The 18,637-nt window shown below is 47.9% G+C and overlaps 7 protein-coding genes across 7 annotated transcripts; 4 read left to right on the top strand and 3 right to left on the bottom strand.

Moving 5' to 3' along the window:
• Positions 1–229: 229 nt before the first annotated feature.
• EV420DRAFT_1620397 (nucleoside hydrolase) lies at positions 230–1,875 on the bottom strand (the record flags this gene model as incomplete). Its single annotated transcript, XM_060475570.1, has 8 exons — positions 230–506; positions 565–946; positions 1,003–1,292; positions 1,353–1,520; positions 1,573–1,597; positions 1,650–1,705; positions 1,753–1,789; positions 1,842–1,875. 8 exons carry the CDS (start codon positions 1,873–1,875, stop codon positions 230–232), a joined length of 1,269 nt encoding a protein of 422 aa, XP_060331388.1.
• Positions 1,876–2,225: 350 nt separating this feature from the next.
• On the top strand, positions 2,226–3,683 carry EV420DRAFT_1538671 (guanine nucleotide binding protein beta subunit). Its single transcript, XM_060473017.1, has 5 exons — positions 2,226–2,438; positions 2,491–2,830; positions 2,881–2,956; positions 3,117–3,382; positions 3,432–3,683. Exons 1-5 carry the CDS (start codon positions 2,330–2,332, stop codon positions 3,583–3,585), a joined length of 945 nt encoding a protein of 314 aa, XP_060331389.1. The 5' UTR covers positions 2,226–2,329; the 3' UTR covers positions 3,586–3,683.
• EV420DRAFT_1538675 (uncharacterized protein) lies at positions 3,684–4,819 on the bottom strand. The gene is made up of 4 exons (XM_060473018.1): positions 4,670–4,819; positions 4,487–4,621; positions 3,922–4,436; positions 3,684–3,867 (listed from the first exon to the last, which is right to left on the bottom strand). The coding sequence occupies exons 1-4, from the start codon at positions 4,697–4,699 to the stop codon at positions 3,720–3,722; spliced, it is 828 nt and encodes a 275-aa protein (XP_060331390.1). The 5' UTR covers positions 4,700–4,819; the 3' UTR covers positions 3,684–3,719.
• Position 4,820: 1 nt separating this feature from the next.
• EV420DRAFT_1629268 (vesicle transport protein) lies at positions 4,821–5,551 on the top strand (the record flags this gene model as incomplete). The annotated part of the gene is made up of 5 exons (XM_060476087.1): positions 4,821–4,953; positions 5,010–5,101; positions 5,155–5,333; positions 5,383–5,464; positions 5,510–5,551. The coding sequence occupies exons 1-5, from the start codon at positions 4,932–4,934 to the stop codon at positions 5,549–5,551; spliced, it is 417 nt and encodes a 138-aa protein (XP_060331391.1). The 5' UTR covers positions 4,821–4,931.
• A 79-nt stretch (positions 5,552–5,630) lies between these two features.
• On the bottom strand, positions 5,631–7,777 carry EV420DRAFT_1642154 (major facilitator superfamily domain-containing protein; the record flags this gene model as incomplete). Its single annotated transcript, XM_060477320.1, has 15 exons — positions 5,631–5,793; positions 5,853–5,971; positions 6,011–6,091; positions 6,146–6,308; positions 6,360–6,482; positions 6,540–6,674; positions 6,731–6,781; positions 6,840–7,029; positions 7,089–7,160; positions 7,219–7,255; positions 7,311–7,331; positions 7,389–7,511; positions 7,569–7,585; positions 7,637–7,702; positions 7,753–7,777. The coding sequence occupies 15 exons, from the start codon at positions 7,775–7,777 to the stop codon at positions 5,631–5,633; spliced, it is 1,386 nt and encodes a 461-aa protein (XP_060331392.1).
• A 2,150-nt stretch (positions 7,778–9,927) lies between these two features.
• Positions 9,928–13,315, top strand: EV420DRAFT_1479189 (uncharacterized protein; the record flags this gene model as incomplete). The annotated part of the gene is made up of 4 exons (XM_060469549.1): positions 9,928–10,154; positions 10,221–11,606; positions 11,767–11,832; positions 12,001–13,315. The coding sequence occupies 4 exons, from the start codon at positions 9,928–9,930 to the stop codon at positions 13,313–13,315; spliced, it is 2,994 nt and encodes a 997-aa protein (XP_060331393.1).
• Positions 13,316–16,775: 3,460 nt separating this feature from the next.
• EV420DRAFT_306273 (phosphoribosyltransferase-like protein) lies at positions 16,776–18,265 on the top strand. The gene is made up of 7 exons (XM_060481619.1): positions 16,776–16,932; positions 16,988–17,027; positions 17,095–17,559; positions 17,613–17,733; positions 17,796–17,904; positions 17,958–18,016; positions 18,068–18,265. Exons 1-7 carry the CDS (start codon positions 16,899–16,901, stop codon positions 18,230–18,232), a joined length of 993 nt encoding a protein of 330 aa, XP_060331394.1. The 5' UTR covers positions 16,776–16,898; the 3' UTR covers positions 18,233–18,265.
• The last annotated feature ends 372 nt before the right edge of the window (positions 18,266–18,637 follow it).

Here is an 18,637-nt window from a genome sequence, read left to right on the forward strand (position 1 = left end):
CAAAATCCAACATAAAATTGCCTGGGATTGATAAATCAAAGATTTTCTTAACTGTATATTTTAAACTTACTCTTGGCGCAGTGGAAACGCCGACGATGCCCGCCACACCCATGTTGCGCTGCATTCCACCGGCCTCTGACTCGTGCTTCCGGTAAAGAAAATTCCCCTAGTCTCGTTCCAGGGGACCTAATGCGTTGTTGTACAAGTGTTAGTTTATACGTCTTTGTGTCTATGCCCCCCATACCCGCTCAAGAAGGAGCTGCAACAAAACATCGTGCCCGGGTGTTCTGGTAATGCACGAGATCCGCGAGCCACCGTCATGGGGTGAATATTCCAAGGACTCCACTTCCACTGCGGCGGGAACAGCGGTAGACTCCCAAGGACCATGCGCCAGCTGATGTTTATCCAACTCCTCTTGCACAAATGCCCTGTTTGCCCCTGGCGCATACGCTGCTTCATCCTCCCTCCGGTCTATAATTAACATACCCCGAGTCAGCTCGCCAATCCTGGTCCAGAGTTCAGCTATTGCTATACGATCGGACAACAAAACAATGGCGTGCTCACCTTTCGATCTCAAAGGTGCGTTTATGCATGCTCCAGCCGGGACTTAGAGCAGTCGATGACGGAGGGTTCGCGATGGCACACCATACGGCAACGATGTCGTGTAATTCCATTGCATCCTTACCAAACTGGAGCATTACCGTACGCGTATGTTCCAGAAAAGACGAAGTGAAGTGAGTTAGAGCTTTCTTCTCGCCAGCAACAGAAGGTGTGTTCATATTCGAGAACGAAGGATCGACTCGGGCTTGATAAACCGGGAATGGTAGCTCGTGCGGAGTCGTTATATCGAGAGGCAGCAGGAAAAACCGGTCAAGGGGCAGACCGAGCTCTGGTTTCGAAGGCATGAGAAGCTCCTTGACGGCATACGGGTCCGCAAAGAAATTGACTAAGATAGATTGATGGTCACCAATGGCACCGGAGACAGAGGGAAGGGGCTCATACATTCTGCAACGGGACTTGTATTTCCCGGAACATCCAAGGCGCCTCCCATACAAACGATACGGCCTATGCGACCTCTTACGAGATCCCTATCGCGTCGCATCAACTGAGCGAGATTTGTTAACGGACCGAGGGCTATGTAGGTAATGCTTCTTTCCGGATAGCAACGCAGCAGTTCAAGCGAATTTTCAACGGCGGGCTTCTTCGATAACAGAAGCTGGGGATGGTCCGCGGTTGCGTCGAACTCTGCGTTGAGTTCGCTATGACGTTCTGTGATCCCACCTAAACCGTCCCTGGCGAAAGTCTTTGTATTGAACTAGCCTATCACCGAAATGAATAGTACGCTTACGAACCTCCCATGAAAATATTGGGCGCTGTGGATGTCACCTTCCAGGGGAGCGTCGCTTCCGAACACAAGCGAGGTCTTGGGAGACGCTGAATAGTTGGAGAAGCGGGCTTTCTCCGCCGGATAAGCGTCAAAATGCCGAGTTAAAGCCTGGTAAGTCTTGAGAATATTCGCACTTATGAGGTTTAGTCAAGATATCGCCGGGGGATAGTCGTGTATTGACGAACTATGATGACTGGATATCGGTATTGCCTGAATTATCTGCCTTAGATAACGGCCGGGGATAACTGATAACGGGACAAACCAAAGGAAACAACAATGGAAAGGACTTCGAGCTCCGGCGAAGCGAGAGCGAAAAGACTAGGTATGGATTAGGACTCCGAGTGGCCTTGGATGCTCAGGCGTACATCGCAATGATATCATCTACACCTGGATCTGTATCAACTGCGAAAAAGAAAATTAGCTCTGAGCCACCGATAGTCACAGAGTCTCTTACTTATCGCTGGAATTCTGTTTCTACTGGTAGCCATAGAGTACAGTTAGGGGATAACTTGAAGTTGATTGTAGGAGGCTGAGCGTGCGCTCCAAATTGATAAGCTATTTTTATCTCACTTTCGACGACAGTTCGAACTGGGCTCGGACCGTGGATAAAACATATATTTATTTATCAACTACAAAGTCTCTTGAATAATTGAATCCTAGCAGCCACAGAGTCGTGAATCGAGATGAGAAGGCAAAATATGAAAAGATGAAAATCAGTTCAACGTCAATCTCAAAGCTTCGCTTGACATATTGTTGACGGTTACTAGCAGTTACCAGCCACCTTGGAGGAAGGAAGGAAACCAGTTTTAGTCGAGGACCCGTTCGTTGTATGGATATCGGCACCCGCCGGGAACTATACAGGTGGTCACGGTGGCTGAAAATGTGACGTGACACAAAGTCCGGGCGTCGTTTTCGAGCATATCCCATCTCTCACTACACAAAATGGCTGAGCAATTGCGGTTCCTTGGTTCCCTGGAAGGCCACAAAGGATGGGTCACCGCCATCGCGACCTCGCAGGAGAACCCCGACATGATTTTGACCGCTTCCCGGGGTGCGTCCACCTCCAAAATTCCCGTCGAGATTCACCCTGACGTCTCGTGTAGACAAAACTATCATCGTGTGGCAGCTCACCCGCGACGAAGACTCGTACGGATACCCAAAACGAATTTTGCACGGCCATAACCACTTTGTTTCCGACGTTGTTATCTCTTCCGATGGCCAATTCGCCTTGTCTTCTTCCTGGGATCACACCCTCCGACTTTGGGACCTCCATACCGGCGCGACAACGCGTCGTTTCGTTGGCCACACCTCCGATGTTTTGTCTGTCAGCTTCAGTGCTGACAACAGGCAAATCGTATCCGGCTCCCGCGACAAGTCCATCAAGGTTTGGAATACTTTGGGAGAGTGCAAGTTTGACATCAAGGACGAGGGTCACACAGAGTGGTACGTGGAATCGATCTACCAGCGCAGAGCCCTTTCTAATAGTCCACCAGGGTGTCCTGTGTGCGGTTCAGTCCGAACGTGTCGAACCCCGTTATTGTATCGTGTGGTTGGGACCGAGTCGTCAAGGTCAGGATTCGTTCTCTTCGTATACTTTCCCCTTCCATGATGCTATATCTTTATATTTGCTACTTCAGAGGGACTCGTCCCTATGAGACTATTTTTCCACCAAGATCTCTGATTCCTTTCGTCGTCCTTAATATTTCTAGTGTCTGATTCTTTCTGACAGGTCTGGGAACTTTCCAAGTTCAAGCTGAAGACCAACCACTACGGTCACACCGGTTACATCAACACCGTGTCTGTTTCACCCGACGGTTCCCTTGCCGCCTCTGGTGGAAAGGACGGCATCACTATGCTCTGGGATCTCAACGAGGGCAAGCACCTCTACTCCCTGGAGGCCGGCGATGTTGTCAACGCGTTGGTCTTCTCCCCCAACCGCTACTGGCTGTGCGCTGCTACTGCCAGCTGCGTCAAAATCTTCGATCTGGAGAGCAAGTGAGTATTTCTGAATTTCCTGTAACTTCCTTCGCTCATGTCGATGCAGGTCCATCGTTGACGAGCTCAAGCCAGCATACACTGATGGTGGTGACGAGGCAAGGCAGCCAGAGTGTGTGTCCATTGCATGGTCGGCTGATGGTCAGACATTGTTCGCTGGATTCACCGACAACGCTCTTCGTGTCTGGACTGTCACCTCATAAGCTATGCTTTTGTTGTAGGTGGTATCGAGAGGCTGGTGGTGTTTTCGGTATTATATCTTCGTCCTATAAAAATCAAAATCTTTGCCTCGCATCCCATACATGATCTGAACATAAGTGATGAGCATCTTTTGCCTCTATACTGTCTCTGCTTCAGCCATGTTTCTTGTTCTTTCAGTGAGATCCCAACGGTCTAAACCTCCGAAATTTATTTTCATGTCCAGGAAGGTCATGTTGAATTGTAATTCATAGATGTGTGAAACCTGTGCTCTCCAGCTGTCGCCGCTGTGATAATGCGTCAAAACATGTTATGGACGTCAGATGAAAATAGGCACTGACGTCGCGGTGCCATATACATCTCCTTCTTGACTGACAAGTCTCAATGACTGGTCTGTGTTTGAGCGGGAGTCGTATATCCAGATGTTAAGGCCAGAGTATATCTCCTGCCATCCACTTCGATCCACCAGCCTATTTGGCGGTGAGATACGCTTTGTTCCTGTGGGCAGCGTAGGCGCAGGACGTATATCAACATCGTTCAGCAAACGTAGGGCGCCCAAATTAGATATATTTTGGAACAAGGAACGATCCTCAGGCCTTGATGGGTCGATGACCTTGATGAGTTGTCCAGACGCTTCAGATTCCGAATCACTCTGTTCGTCGTCGCCATCCATTTTCGTATCTTCATCACGCTCAGCAGGCTTATTCGCTTCTGCATACTCTTCTTCTGCTACCTTCAATCGAGAAAGAAATGCTGCCCAGGCCCCGTCGTTGGAGAAGTCTGTTCGGAGGACGACGCCTCCGTCGACGTCGTCAAGCAATTGATCTAAGGGATCTGCATCCTCCGAGGATATCACCTGATCTGATATCAAAACCTGACACTAGGATATCACTATTCACTGCTCACTTGGTCCTCTGAGGCCGTTGCAGCGCTTGGCTTAGATATGGGAGGATTCGCAGCCCAAAATGCATCCAAAGCGCGTAGGAGCCATTTCCGTCGACCTTCTTGAGGAAATGTGGTACGTATATCACTATACCGGGCCTATCGTAGCATCAGAAACAGAAATAAAAGGCGCAGAAAAGTACGAACGGCAAGAAACCGAGAAAATTCAAGATTCATTTGTCGTGGCGTCTAATTTCAGTCCGAGACTCCGTTAGGACGACTCGCTCGCTTCAACTGGGAAGCTACAAGTATGATCTCCTACTGTTCTTTTGGAATGGAATGGCCAAAGACCAAGTGTCGTTATTTCCCACGCTGACGACCAGGATCGATTTATTTTGTCACGTGGGCACATCACATCTTCCTTCCTCCCCTTTTCTTCTCTTTCCTTTACGACGCGCCGGTATTCAATATGTGGCTTTCAGATGCTCAGAGTTCGCTGTCATCTTTTCTTGATGCTGCGCTTATTTCCAACACTTTCATCTTGCAGAAATAGGCGTGGCCCTCACGACGTTCGGCGCGCTGTTTATGTTGCTGGGCGTCATGCTCTTCTTCGATGGCGCTCTTCTGGCTCTCGGCAACGTATAGTCCAATCTTGTCCTTTACAGTTCTCCTTGACAACCAGGGAATTGCAGATCCTCTTCGTTTCAGGCCTTACCCTCATAATTGGACCCCATAAAACGTTTTATTTCTTCGCAAGGAAGCAGAAACTACGTGGCACCATATGTTTCATCGGTGGGATTATTCTAGTTTTCGTAAAGTGGCCGTTCGTTGGTATGGTCGTGGAGACGTTTGGGTTCTTGAACCTGTTCGGGTGCGTTCCTTGCTGGTCACTGATAATAAAGATACTTATGGATCTCTAGTGACTTCTTCCCTGTCGTCATTACTTTTATGAGGCAGTTACCTTTTATTGGGACGATGCTGTCGCTCCCTTACGTGAGAGATGTGCGTATGCTGCTGTCCGCTTGACCGTCGCTCACCGTCTCTCAGGTAGTAGATCGTATTGCAGGGTCGCGAACATCTGCCGTATAATCATGATTATTATTCATTTTGCGAACTTCAATACATGAAACCCCAGTGCCGTGCGTCTGACTACAACGTGGCGACAAGTCTATACTGCCTCAATGTGGGCGGTACCCGCCTTCTCCTTGTCATCGTGCGACACCCGGCTCGATTCGTCTGGGAGGGCGTCCGTATCCATTCTCTTTCGAGCCAATTCGTCAACATTGCGGAAATTGAAACCGTCTTTCATTGCCTGGGAGATGACCATTCCACTGCAAATGTACGTCAGCAACGTGGCGTGCAGGATCAAAAGCACACAGGACGATCATACCCTGCATAAAGTACTACGACCAGGTAACCGGAAAGAGGGACAAGATATGACCTCCGAGTATAGGCCCTGTCCGCCAAGCCGCCTTGAGCGGGAGGGTACCATGCTCCGCCTCCAACTCCCTGCAGAACACGTCAGCATACACGTTGCGTCTGCCTAACTGTTTTACATGCCATGACGATTAAGCCCGAGCCTCGCTTGGTATGTTTTCCCAAGTTTTTCGTTCCTAATGTGAAGATACACTGGCGAAAATATTAGACGACAATGACATACACGTATAGACAAGAAATGCGTACCGGATAACAAATAGACTCGAAGAAGAACAATGCAAACAAGCATCCAACGGCTGCTTGTCCTGGTAAACCCGCTACTGAACCGCAGAAAACGCAACAGCATATGGCGTAGAACGTCAATAACAACGCCGGGTCCACAAAGTTGAGAATGGCAACTCCCACAAATCTGGAAATCCAATGAGTCTGATCAACTCCAGAGCATTTACGAATTGCTGACCTCCCAACTGTGAATGTTATTTGACAGAACGAGAACAATTGACTGGCTTTGGATTTACTGATCCCAATATTCTGATCGACCAACAAATTCACGACGAAGGCAGCTACCCCAACCTGGGCCCCACTATCTGTATGGTGAGAAACGCGCGATTGAATGGAACTCGCCACGAATGTTACTCACACATAACACGTCTGCGCCACAAACCCAAAGATACACCGCCATTGTCTCCAAAATGGCTGGTCATCCACAGTAATACCAGCTTGATGAATCTCTTGCGACAAAGCGTCTTCGGTAATTTCAGGTAGATCGCAGAAGCTTTGGCCCGACCAATGAGTTCGTCTGCATCGGTCATTTTGCGAGTGAAAACTTACTAGAAGAGGACGTTTAGAACGATACCAAGGCCTGCGACGGCGAGATACACCCTGATAATGGAAACAATCAATCAACGCTACACGAAAAATACTGAAAGAAGGATCCAACCATTGTACAGTGTCCAATTTCGTGGCGTTTGCCCCAGTGAAGAACCACCTTGAAGCGATCAACGGTCCAGCGAACGACGCTACACCTTGGAAACCTTGACTAAAGTTAAGCCTGGCGGCAGCATATCGCGGTGTTCCTAACACAGCGATGTACGAATTGGCCGCGACTTCCAGGGTGGCAAGTCCGCAGCCTATTGGAATGGGATGATCAGGAAATGAAGATATTGACTCTGAGCGAAGAGGGCCCCACCGATGACGAAGGTACAGGCAACGAATCCACCGTATTTCTGATAAACAGCAGATGGCCAAAAGAAGACGGCACCTTATAAAAATGGCAACATCAGGACAAGTGCGGTTAACGGGGTTTAGAGATCACGTACCGAGACTGTAAAGGCCTAGACCCATATGTATACCAGCCTAAAGTTGGATTCAGTTTTTAGAATGAAATGGAGAAGCTACTTTGAAGCCGCACTTTGTATCCTTTTCGCTTCATCTACACATCGCGTAATGAGTCGATTAGCGGCGAGGATAGAAGAGAGAAGTAACGTACGAAAAAGCTAGCAAATGGTGCGTAGACCAGGTATGCACCAAAGTACGCTAATTGTAGCAGCGTACTCTGAACCTTGGATATCCCGAAGATCGTTTGAAAGTGGGCATTGAGAACATCTAGAAGCTAAATGACAGGATCAGACATCGGTGAGAATTCTAGGTGGGTTGCCAGGTCACTAACACCGTACGCAAAACCCCCTGCGAATGCAGATTAAGAGACCAGGCCGTAGAAAGAGAACTGGAACGTACAGGTGAAGAACAGTGAAGTAACTAGGGCAAAGGCGAATAACCATCGTCCCCTTGACAGTTCAGAACCTACGCTACGCTGTCAATCGAACATAATCCGCGCGATTTTGGGACAATACCAGTCGTTCCAGCGAGGGGGGCCATGATATCGATCCGGGGGAGGGGGGAGGAGGAACGGTTGATTCAACAGCGTCGCTTTCGCATCCCCGTTTTATGCGGGGCTCTTTTCCATGCAATACTCGGACCACGAGGAGCTTCTTGCTCTGAGTGATGGAATCTCCCCCCGCGTGACTGCTGGCGAAACCAGATGACCCGGTCCGCTTGTGTTGAACGACAATCTGGGGAAAGAATGTGGGGCAATACTTGATATTGGAGACGATTTAGTGAGGAAGTTGATGGAAGAAGATAACGGAGGCCGACTGACCTTGATCCATCTCATCGCGGGATAATGTACTTGCTACACAGTTGAGTTGAGCAAGTCTATGGTCCTCGGGAAATGATCCGGTCTTTGTTGTAAACGAGGGATTGGAATGACTTGCGCGCTTAATGATAATAAAAATAGAGGAAAAGGATAGCTTAATGAGAGTTCGTTTAATCCCATATCGACAAGATCCTTGTCCTGTAGAATTGTCTAGTTCAGCGTCGAAGCTACACGTCTATCATCCGGGCTGGCTGTGAGTGGTTTGTATGCCAAGATCCTGGCATGATCGTATACATAGCTGCCGTACCCGGTAGCGGAGCATACTTGTCGGTTGTTCTAAGGAGGACCTTCCGGCAGGGAGTGCAGCATGCGATTTCGTTGTTTATTTGATAGTGGCCATTCGCGAAAGTTAGACGCATATGAAAGGAGTAGTACTGACATAGGAAGATACTCAGACTCGTAACAGAATCACAGTTTTCCTAGAGAGCCAGCTTGATTTGCGTCGATCGTAGCTTCCGAGGGGAGCAGGATCGATATCATGGCGTAACAAAAGTAACGATCTAAATCACCTTCGAGAAGTTTCTCGGTGTCGATGCGTTAAAATCGTTACTATGCTGGTAATTGTAGCAGGCTTCAGAGACACCGTAACATCATCCCTAACTCAGAGGAGCCTGGGCATCTGATACACCGGATATACTAAGGACTATAAGAAAAAGCAGCCCATCTGGTGAAGAACAGATGAATGGCCTCCAGTTATAGACCGCAAGTACGACCGAGTAGCAAGTTTAAGTCTAGAGAGTGTTGTGCAGGGCCATCAGGCAGTACGATATAGATGTCAGATTATCGTTCAATGCCGAGTTTGGATGGATGATTTCTCCGGGAGAATCGGACCGGGATTTGACCGGGACTCTCTGTCCCGGAGGATGGCCAGTCTTCCGGCACAGGTGACACCGAGACCAGTCCCGAATCCCGACCACCTCGGGGTCAACACTTGGCAACGAATTCGAAAGGGCGAAGCTTTTGTTTCCCCGGGCGTTAAAAGTGTTTATCCTTGGAGACCGCCAACAGTGAGTTTATTTAAGCTAGGCTGGTCAGCTGGGGCAAAAATGTCTCTTTTTAATTTTTGTGGTGAACACCACCCTTTCTTTGGATTCTTATCAAAGCTCGACTATTGACTAGGACTTCTCAAAGATCAAGAGTCTGTCGGAAAAACGACAGACTCTTGGCCCACTGCTCCAGACATCCAAGCTAGACTTGGCGCTGTACATGGAGCTCGAGCTCGAGGATTCCAGAGGACTATAGCCCTTCTTGCCGTCTTCAGGCTATACATACTGCGCTTTTTATTGGAATCTTTATTGAAACTCACGCCATACGGTGATGCCCTGAGGTTAACCGGGGCAGCCTGTCTGCTATGTTTACCTTCGCCAGTCTATATATTCGGATCACCATGTGTTTCTTCCTTGATATTTGAAGCACGAATACGCTGTCATTATGTACCGCCGCGTTGGTTTCATGCGTACACACCAAGTAGCCGTAGGCTTCCGTACCCGTGTCTTATTTACAGGATTCCTTACCTGGCTTCATTGATCTTTTCCAGGTCTGCATACGACATTTGCATTGCCATAGATGTTTCCAGCTGGGCTATAAATGACATTCGGAGGTCTGTTAGTTCACATTTCTAGCTGAATATTAATACCTTCTCGCATCTTTCAATTAGAAGTCCGAGAAGCTTTATCAGGGGAGTGCCGCGGATTTCCCACCAAGTCCTCTGGGGAGCACTAGGAAAATAATCAGGTGTGGCCAAACTCAATAGTCTCCAAGCGACTTTAATGCCGATATAAATCATGATATCCAGCTTGTGATTTCTCTCCAAATGTCTCTTTACCTTGCTCAAATTTCGGAGAAACGAAGCAAAAACGAAGTAATGAAAAATTTTCAGGGTCGTCCAGGGTCGCCGCTGGTCGGACCCTTAGACTGCCCTGGTGGCACTATTCCGGCGTTAAAGGCACTATTCATAGCGACCAATATATGGATACCGTCCTGCATGATGGGTCGGTCAATTCTCTCTAACTCTGCTGGATACCACGTTGTAACACGTTCGTCCGTGTGCAAGTAATGGTGAGCACACCGGAATTTGTTTTTTTTGACTGTATCGTTAAAGTTCAGGTTCCAGGGAACGTTGGGCGGCATGAGGCAACGACGATGGTACTACACATTGTGGTCGAGGATAAAGCACTTTGGCCGTCACAGACACCTTCCGGACGATACCGTATCGTCGCTTCACAACGAGCCTGATATCGACAGACTCTCTGATGCGACGTTACTTCGAATTTTCGTGTTTACCCAGTCCACGTACGCGTCACCACTACCAGAGAGGGCCATATCCCACGTCAACCGTCGCTGGAGGGAAATCGTCTTGGAACACGCCGCTTTGTGGCGCCAGATAGACGCCAAGGTCCTCAGTAGCTCCCTGCAGCAAGATATCATAGAGGCGTACTTGTCCCGCGCACGGACGTTCACCGCCGATTTGAGGGTCGTTCTCTCGGAAAATGAGTGGATTCGAACTCTAGAAATCATTGCCGAGCACTCGGCCCGATGGCGTCTGGTATCTATTCGAGCCGACTTCAACTTTTCTCCCGATCTCCTCAGTCAACATATATCCCAGTTCCACCTCCCACATCTAGAACACTTATCTATCATCTGCTTAGACAGATTTTGTGACCCACCGGACCTTGATACCATTGATGGGGACACGAGTATTCTACGCGGGAGCGCACCCAGGCTCACCAGTTTCCGCGTGCAGCACAGCGCCATCACTTATTTTCCTCCCCCCTTGCACGGTCTCACGACTCTCCACCTAGAAGAACTAGGGGGCCATCGCATCGACTACACCAGCTTTCGTCGTTTGATTCTTTCCATTTATTCCTTGACCAACCTTTCAATATACGGCGACTTCATCGACCATTGGACTATGACCGGAGATCTCCGTATCCCCGCCCTTCGCTCTCTGCGGTCTGGTAGCAACGCGTCTCTAGGCGCGATGCTATTATCGCTGTCTGTGCCAGGGTTAGCCAGTCTAACATTATACAACGCATGGGACTCTCATATCCAGGAATTCATTCGTCAACGTGAACCTGGTTACGAAACCACACTTCCTTGCGTTCATTTAATGCTCAAGGACTGCCATTTTTCTTTGCCATCCCTTCGAACACTGTTAGAAGAGGTACCGGCGATATATCGGCTCGATATCATTGATGGCTTCGCCGACGAGGCCCTTGACCTACTGCAAAACGATAATGCCCTGCTCCCATCACTCTGCGCATTGTCCATCAACAGACTTCGTGATCCCACCAAACTATCTACCTTCTACAACTCCCGCAAAGGCAAAGTGGCATTCCGACTGCATTTTGATTTAGATGCAGTCCCACCTCCTGATGCTTCCAGTGTTCGTTGGGATAGGCTCGAAAGCTGGCCTGCAGGCACAAAATGTATTGATAGGGATGACTTCATGACAAGGTTGTCTGATACTGGAGTCGCTTATAGATCACCGAGGTATTCAAAAGCCCTCGGCAGTCCGTAGTATATTGAATCTCTGTTGAGACACGGAAGCAGTCGAGTGCATTTACCTGCATCTGTGTTAGAATCAGTTTCGGTGCGAAGCTGATTGGGACGGAATGGTCCGATCTGTGCGAATGTGATGGGTGCTCAAAAGATTGCTGTTGCCTCACACCTTCATTATCAACAACTACGACGACGATATACGCCTAGGAATCATTTGGTGAGCTGGTCACGAATGAGCCTTATTTCCAGAGCTAACAAGCCTATCCAAGTGAATTCCGATGAAGGACGGCGTATTTTCATGGCTTAATTTAATTTGGTCTGCGTTCCGGCGACTGGGCTGCCGTAACCAACGGCGTGCATTTGATGCTATTTCAATTATCGGCAGCGACACCTCCACCCTCGTAGATCCAGGGCCATGCGCCGTGAACGATCTATCGGACGCATTACTCCTCAGCATTTTTGAACTCACGAGCGACTCTTATGGGCAAAGTTATCCCTCTGTCGTGAGGAGAATATGCCACGTCAATCAACGTTGGCGAAAGATTGTGACCTCGTCCCCAAAACTATGGCGGCACATCGACGCTATAGTGCCAAATGTCTACAACCAGCTCGCATTGATCAACATGCATCTGATCAAGGCGTACCCACTCACAGTCGACTTACGGCTGGCACTTCCCAACGTTGAATCTGAATGGGCCCTACTCCTCGAACCTCTCACATACTCTTCCTCTCGCTGGCGGGTGCTTTCCATCCACGTTGACAGTGATTCCGACTGGGGACAGCACGCTCTCGTTCGACATTTCCGCACATCACATTTCCCCAATCTTGAACACTTCTCCGTCATCCGTTACTCCGACGTTTCATCATGTAACTGTTTCGCGCAGCAACATTTTGGGGGGAACATTCTCTTAGAGGGCTCACCGAGGCTCTCGAGCGTACGTTTACAGCATTCCTCGATCCCTCATCTCCTACCACCGCCGCAGTCCATCAGCACGCTGCATCTAGAGCAATTCGGAGAATATCCCATGGAATATGGGACCTTCCGACGGCTTATAATGGGATTGCCGTCGTTGGCAAATCTATCAATTTATGGCAACTTCGTTGATGGTTGGACCAAAGCGGGGGATTTGGTCGTACCTGGCCTGCGAACATTGAGATTAAGTAACAACGAAGCGTTGAGCGCTCTGTTGCTATCAATCTACGCCCCAAACTTGGAGAGCTTAGAGTTTCACGCAGTATGGGACTCTCATCTTCGTGATTTCCTTCATGAGCGCGAGAAAGTATACGAGACCAGTGTGCATTATTTGATGCTGAAGGGCTGCCGACTGTCGACGGATTCCCTCTCTGCGCTTTTCAAGGATTTTTCTGGGACGGAGAGAGTTGATATCCTCGATGGGTATGCGGACGTTGTCATGGATCTGCTCATGAGCGATGATGACCTGCTACCATCTCTTCACACCGTCTCAGTTCACAAACTGGCAGATGCTAGGAAACTCCTTGTGGCCCGCAGCGTGATATTTCGGCTGCACTATGGTGTTGATGTTACGCGGTTGCATGCTGAGGTTGTGAGATGGGATCAGCTGGACCCGTGGTCTTTGCCCATGGAATTCTGCGACAGAGATGACTTTATGACGAGGATCTCCGAACATTGTCGTCGTGAAGATGACCGGAAGCTTGTGAGGTTCGGGTTGAAAGGTTGAAGGAATAGAACAAGGCACATGGGTAATTGGCAGACCAAGAAATGGTATGCTTTGAGTATCAGAAAGGTAGTATAATGGATTCGATGTAGTTGTTCTAATCAAGCGGCTCGCGTTGAACCAGGTGTTCGACGGGGACTTTATCTATGGCGGATTGATAAATAAGATACTAGAGAATGGGCCGATACAAGTGTCCCGGGAGACTTTCGTTCAGCTTCGATTGGAGCGTTTAACGATGAAAGGGTTCTGATGATTTTGACTCTATCCTAGTCCACCAGATAGCTGAGCTGCTCGGCCGGCGCTGCAAACTCGGAAGAATCAAATCGAATGGCGTAAGGACTCCGAGTCGAGATTGTTGTACCTGCAAAATCTGATTTGATAAACGAGGATACCAATGTGGTATCGTTAAACGTTTCCTTCATATTCAGGACAAGGAGTTCTCTGTATTACCATGGTATGAATCACCGAGTCATATCGAAGTCATAGGTAGCTTCGGCATTAACGGTCCGACAGAGCGGAACGATGCCGGTGTCGGAATTTCCCGGTTCCAACTCCTCGGCGTGTTTTTTCTCCCAGGTTATTTCTTGGTATCCCATACTCTACACTCAAATGGCGGCTGCAGGCTTGTGGAAACTTACAAGACGGTCGGCACGCTTGTCTCATGCTGCAAGAAGAACCGAAACTTCTCATTCCAAACTCTGGGTAGTTCCACCAGAGGTGTATCTAGTGAATAACCCCGAATTCAATGTTCACATTCCTTTTATCCTCTCGTTACAAAATTGGCATTCCTTATGCCCTTCGATGAAATATAAATAACGCGTCGAACGGCAAAATCCGTAACCGAATATCCAATGTGACGCTATCGAAATCTCTACCCAAATCGATGTCCAACCTGTGAAAGAAAATGGTATAGTTCCTGGAAGACGCAGGTGAGATTTACCCCCGAAAATGCATAAAATGAAATGACTTACTTCAAGAATGATTTTAAAAAAAGTATGCGGTGGTATAGCTCCATCATGATACGACACAACCACCGTTCATGCTGCACGCGTTGGACGCTTCATCTTCTGGTATGCGATATACGTCGTCTTTGTCAAGTGCAGCACTGCTTATGGTAAGCCCTAGACTCTCTTCGAAGCTATCCATTACTGCGAGGATGATTTGTGAGTGCAAAGTGCGCCAGCAGGACGATTGCGAGTTAGGTGAAGACAGTCGGAACGATTCATTGCAGGCTTTTATACGTCTCATTATTGTGCTCATCGCATTTGGACGGGTCTATTGTTTCGTCCCTCAAATGCTTCTCTTACGAATGCCGTGTTTTTAACAATAAGACGCGCTTTGATGGTAGCTCCGGAAATAATTACCGTGTGGCGCATCGCATGTCGGCGGTGGATCGTACATTGCGCTTGCAGACAATTAAGAGCCACCAGTATGGCAAGTCAGATTTTCAGATCTTGACACGAGTCGTCAGCACACCATTACTTGGCGGAGAGGTGAGTCACCATCTTCATTTACCGAAACGCCAGCTGAATATCGTACAATAAAAGAAAAGCGGCGTGTTTCTGTTCTCCATTTCGACGCGTCTGAAAAGAAACATCATGGACAGGTTTGACCTCTGGTATATTGAGGATAACCTCTCGGGCCGGTTCCCGAACTTGAAGGACGGTCAATGATAAGCGGTTCATCATCAGCTCTTCAGTGGATTGAATCCGCGTATTGAGAGCGAAATCATCATGGCTTCCAGTATAACTATCCCTTGGAACTTAGGAGCTACACTCTCACTGTATGATCTTCTCTCCGAAATGTTGGGAACTACGCAAATTTTAAGAACGCTTCGCACATCGTCACATATCCAGGAAATTTGATGAATGTGGCGGAAGAATATCTATGGTATTGTCGATCTTTACTCTCAAACAGTATCATGGTAACCTCCTCGAACTATACTGAATCGCTTCAAATTCAGGACGGGCAATGCTTGATAGTTGAGATGTTGATGAGCTATAAACTAAGTGACCCTCTCTCAGGCATATTTTTATGAGCCAGATGTTCGGAAGGAACTCTGAAAGGCTGGCAAGTCCGTCATCCTTAACCCGTTCGTTATCGGAATGTACGGTTGACGTCGCTCTCAACGTTAGGGTTCATTCGTTCCGAGTGGTTCTTTCACTATTCTTGTAATTTTGTCACGCATTCAAATTGCCATAGCCCTGGTCTTGGAAAACCCAAGACTGCGTCTATTCTGATTTCTCTGAGTGATCTCTATCTTTATCTGGACCGTACATAAATGGAGATCGTTTTACGCCCATCTTCAATATATATGTGGGTGTTAATCCCACGAACACACCTAAACACGGCTCTAGTCCCCGACATATCCGTGATCTTGCGGCATCAAGCAGGGAAGTATCAACCGGATCTGGAGGTCGCCTTACAGGAGATAGAGTTCCCCAAGGTGGTGCGTATGGTGTTTGATTAGTCAAATAAAAGCTATATTCAATATATCTAGCACACATGTTCGAACAAGACTGCTGGGGCATCTTCTGACAGCATGAATGCTAAAAGATACTTGCTACACTGAAAGGACGAAACCCTTCGAAACATGGCTAATGGTTTCCTCATAACCGAGTCTCGATCTTATTCTTGGGTTGCCTGCGGAAGGGAGTCGTCTTCAATTGCATTGACGTGAGAGTCAATGGCCGCTTGCATGGCACAAGGATCATTGGAGTCTACAAGGGTACCTATGCGGACGCTGAAGCGGCTATGGATGCCTCAGGGACGATGGACATCTTCTTTGACCTAGACTCGTGTCTTCTTCACGCCGCCGTGAATAGAATCGTCTTGTTTCTTGGGGCAGCTGTCGCGCGCTGGATGCGTTTCTCATGCCAGAGATGCTGGAAGCGACAAAAAAAGTCTGGGAAAGGGTGATCGACACCATTGTCGTGGAACCTGACCGTAGAAACGAAGTGGAGCGGAATGACATTCCTTTCATACTTCCAGAATAGCACTAAAGAGCGTGAGTGGAAGTTTTCTATCTGGCTATTCACGGTGCACTGATGTTGCGGCTATTCCTTTCCTTTGGGGGCCTATTTTTACATCAGGTCCCGAAAGACAGGCGCAGATGGAACTGTCGTAAGTTCTCCGAGAATTGAAGCTGTCGTGTCATGCTTGTGCTTGGCTTTTGTGCAACAGGTGTTCTCAATAAACACTTCAGTGATTTACAATTGAAATTTTACGGAAGAAGAATACTCAAGAATTATGTCAAATAAATGGTCAATACGGAATACGATGTCAGCGTCAGGTCCATATGCCTCCATCTTTAACGGATCTGTAACCTGTTAGATTACATTCTTTGATTTCATGTAGATATTATTTTCCGAGATATTGAACTACTTACAAGCAATTAATCATGTAGTTCTGGATTTACGACTCGGCAAATAGCGCACAGATGACGTTTGTGGCTGTGCAGAAATCTAAATCACTTTCACTTTTCTCTTTCTCGAGGGTCAATAGACCTTCAGATTTCCAGGCGACACGTCGCAGCTCTATCCTTCCTTGATTTCCATGCAATAATCTATATCTCTTTCTATTCATTATGTACCACAATAACGCCATCAGAATCCTGACTGGTATGCCTCCTGAATATAGTCACTGATTGCTTCGCGAAGCTAACACTGTGTACAGGAAACAGCCACCGGGAGCTCGCCCAGGCTGTGGCCGAGCGGTGAGCTACTGCTTCGACAGCGAAGCCAATCCCATTGTCCGACATGCATGATTCATACTTGTAATAGGCTCAATCTCCCCCTCGTTCCATGCACCGTCAAAAACTTTTCTAATGGAGAAATCAACGTCAAAATATCCGAATCCGTTCGAGACGAGGACGTTTTTATCATTCAATCCGGATGCAGCGATGTCAACGATAACCTGATGGAGCTGCTTATCCTCATCTCAGCCTGTAAGACAGCTTCAGCCAAACGGATCACAGCCGTTATTCCCTGTTTTCCCTATGCACGAATGGACAAAAAGGATAAGTCTCGTGCTCCGATTACGGCGAAATTGGTAGCGAACATGCTCGTCGTTGCCGGGTGTGACCATGTTATCACGATGGACCTTCATGCCAGTCAGATCCAGGGTTTTTTCGATATCCCGGTGGATAATTTATGGTCGGAACCACTGATGCTCACGTATATCAAGCGGGAGATAGAGGGATGGCAAAACGGGATCATTGTTAGTCCGGATGCGGGGGGCGCAAAGCGGTGAATTTCGGCTCCTGCACAGTGGTACGTCGGCGGCTGAATTCTTCCAATAGGACTACGGCTATTGCGGATAAGCTTGGCGTAGAATTCGCATTGATCCACAGAAAGCGCGATGGAAAAAATGAGAATGCGCCCGAACGAATGGAGATACTTGTCGGAGACGTTAAAGACAAGGTGCGTCTATAAATCCCTCGCTCTAAGTAAAGCTCTTACTTATTTTTATGTCTGTTGGTTAGGTGGCCATTCTGGTTGATGATATGATCGACACCGGTCACACGCTAACATTGGCTGCCGAGACGTTGCATGAGAAAGGGGCGAAATCAGTTCATGCTCTCATATCGCACGGTATATTTGGCCTCATTTCGCTCTTTTTTCAGGAGCTAAATTTTGTATCTCAGGTCTACTGTCAGGAACTAATCTTGGCGCTATTAATGATTTGCCGATAGAGCAACTAGTAGTAAGCCATTTTCAACATTTACGCTTCCCCTCACTCATAGCATGCTGTTAGGTGACGAACACAGTTCCTCAGGCGGAACATCTTGCCCAATTTCCCAAACTTACCGTCATAGATATAGCCCCTACAATCGCGGAAAGTATTCGCCGGACTCACAACGGTGAAAGTATCAGCCTGCTGTTCGGCGAATGGGCTGAGGACAGGAATAGGGCTGTATAAATAATTGGCTCGATATGGATTAGAAGAGATGGTGAAAAGCTTGGAAGTAATAAAACGACTGTACCATCACTGAATTAAAAGAACACTGGGCTGTCGATATTCTCTCCCGTACAAGGAAAACATGAGTGCGCTGAGGAAGAAGTCTATCGTGCGTGTGCCGTTGTCTGTCGTATACACGTTCTCTGATGAAGTATGTAGGTGCTGGGCCTAATTCTACCGTGTTTTAGCTTTAACTGTCGCGCCAGTGCGCGCTCAGTTCCGGTCGACTTGACGAAAATGGGGGGTATATAACTATGCCTTTTATTAATAGTGAGACCACACGATGATGTTAAAGGAACGTCTCGTAGACAAACGCCACGAGTGATGGAGGAGGTTGTACTGAGCATTAAGTCAGCACATATTTTA

This window comes from Desarmillaria tabescens (genome assembly GCF_030435595.1).
Source record: "Desarmillaria tabescens strain CCBAS 213 chromosome Unknown EV420scaffold_15, whole genome shotgun sequence".
Lineage (NCBI taxonomy): Eukaryota > Fungi > Basidiomycota > Agaricomycetes > Agaricales > Physalacriaceae > Desarmillaria > Desarmillaria tabescens.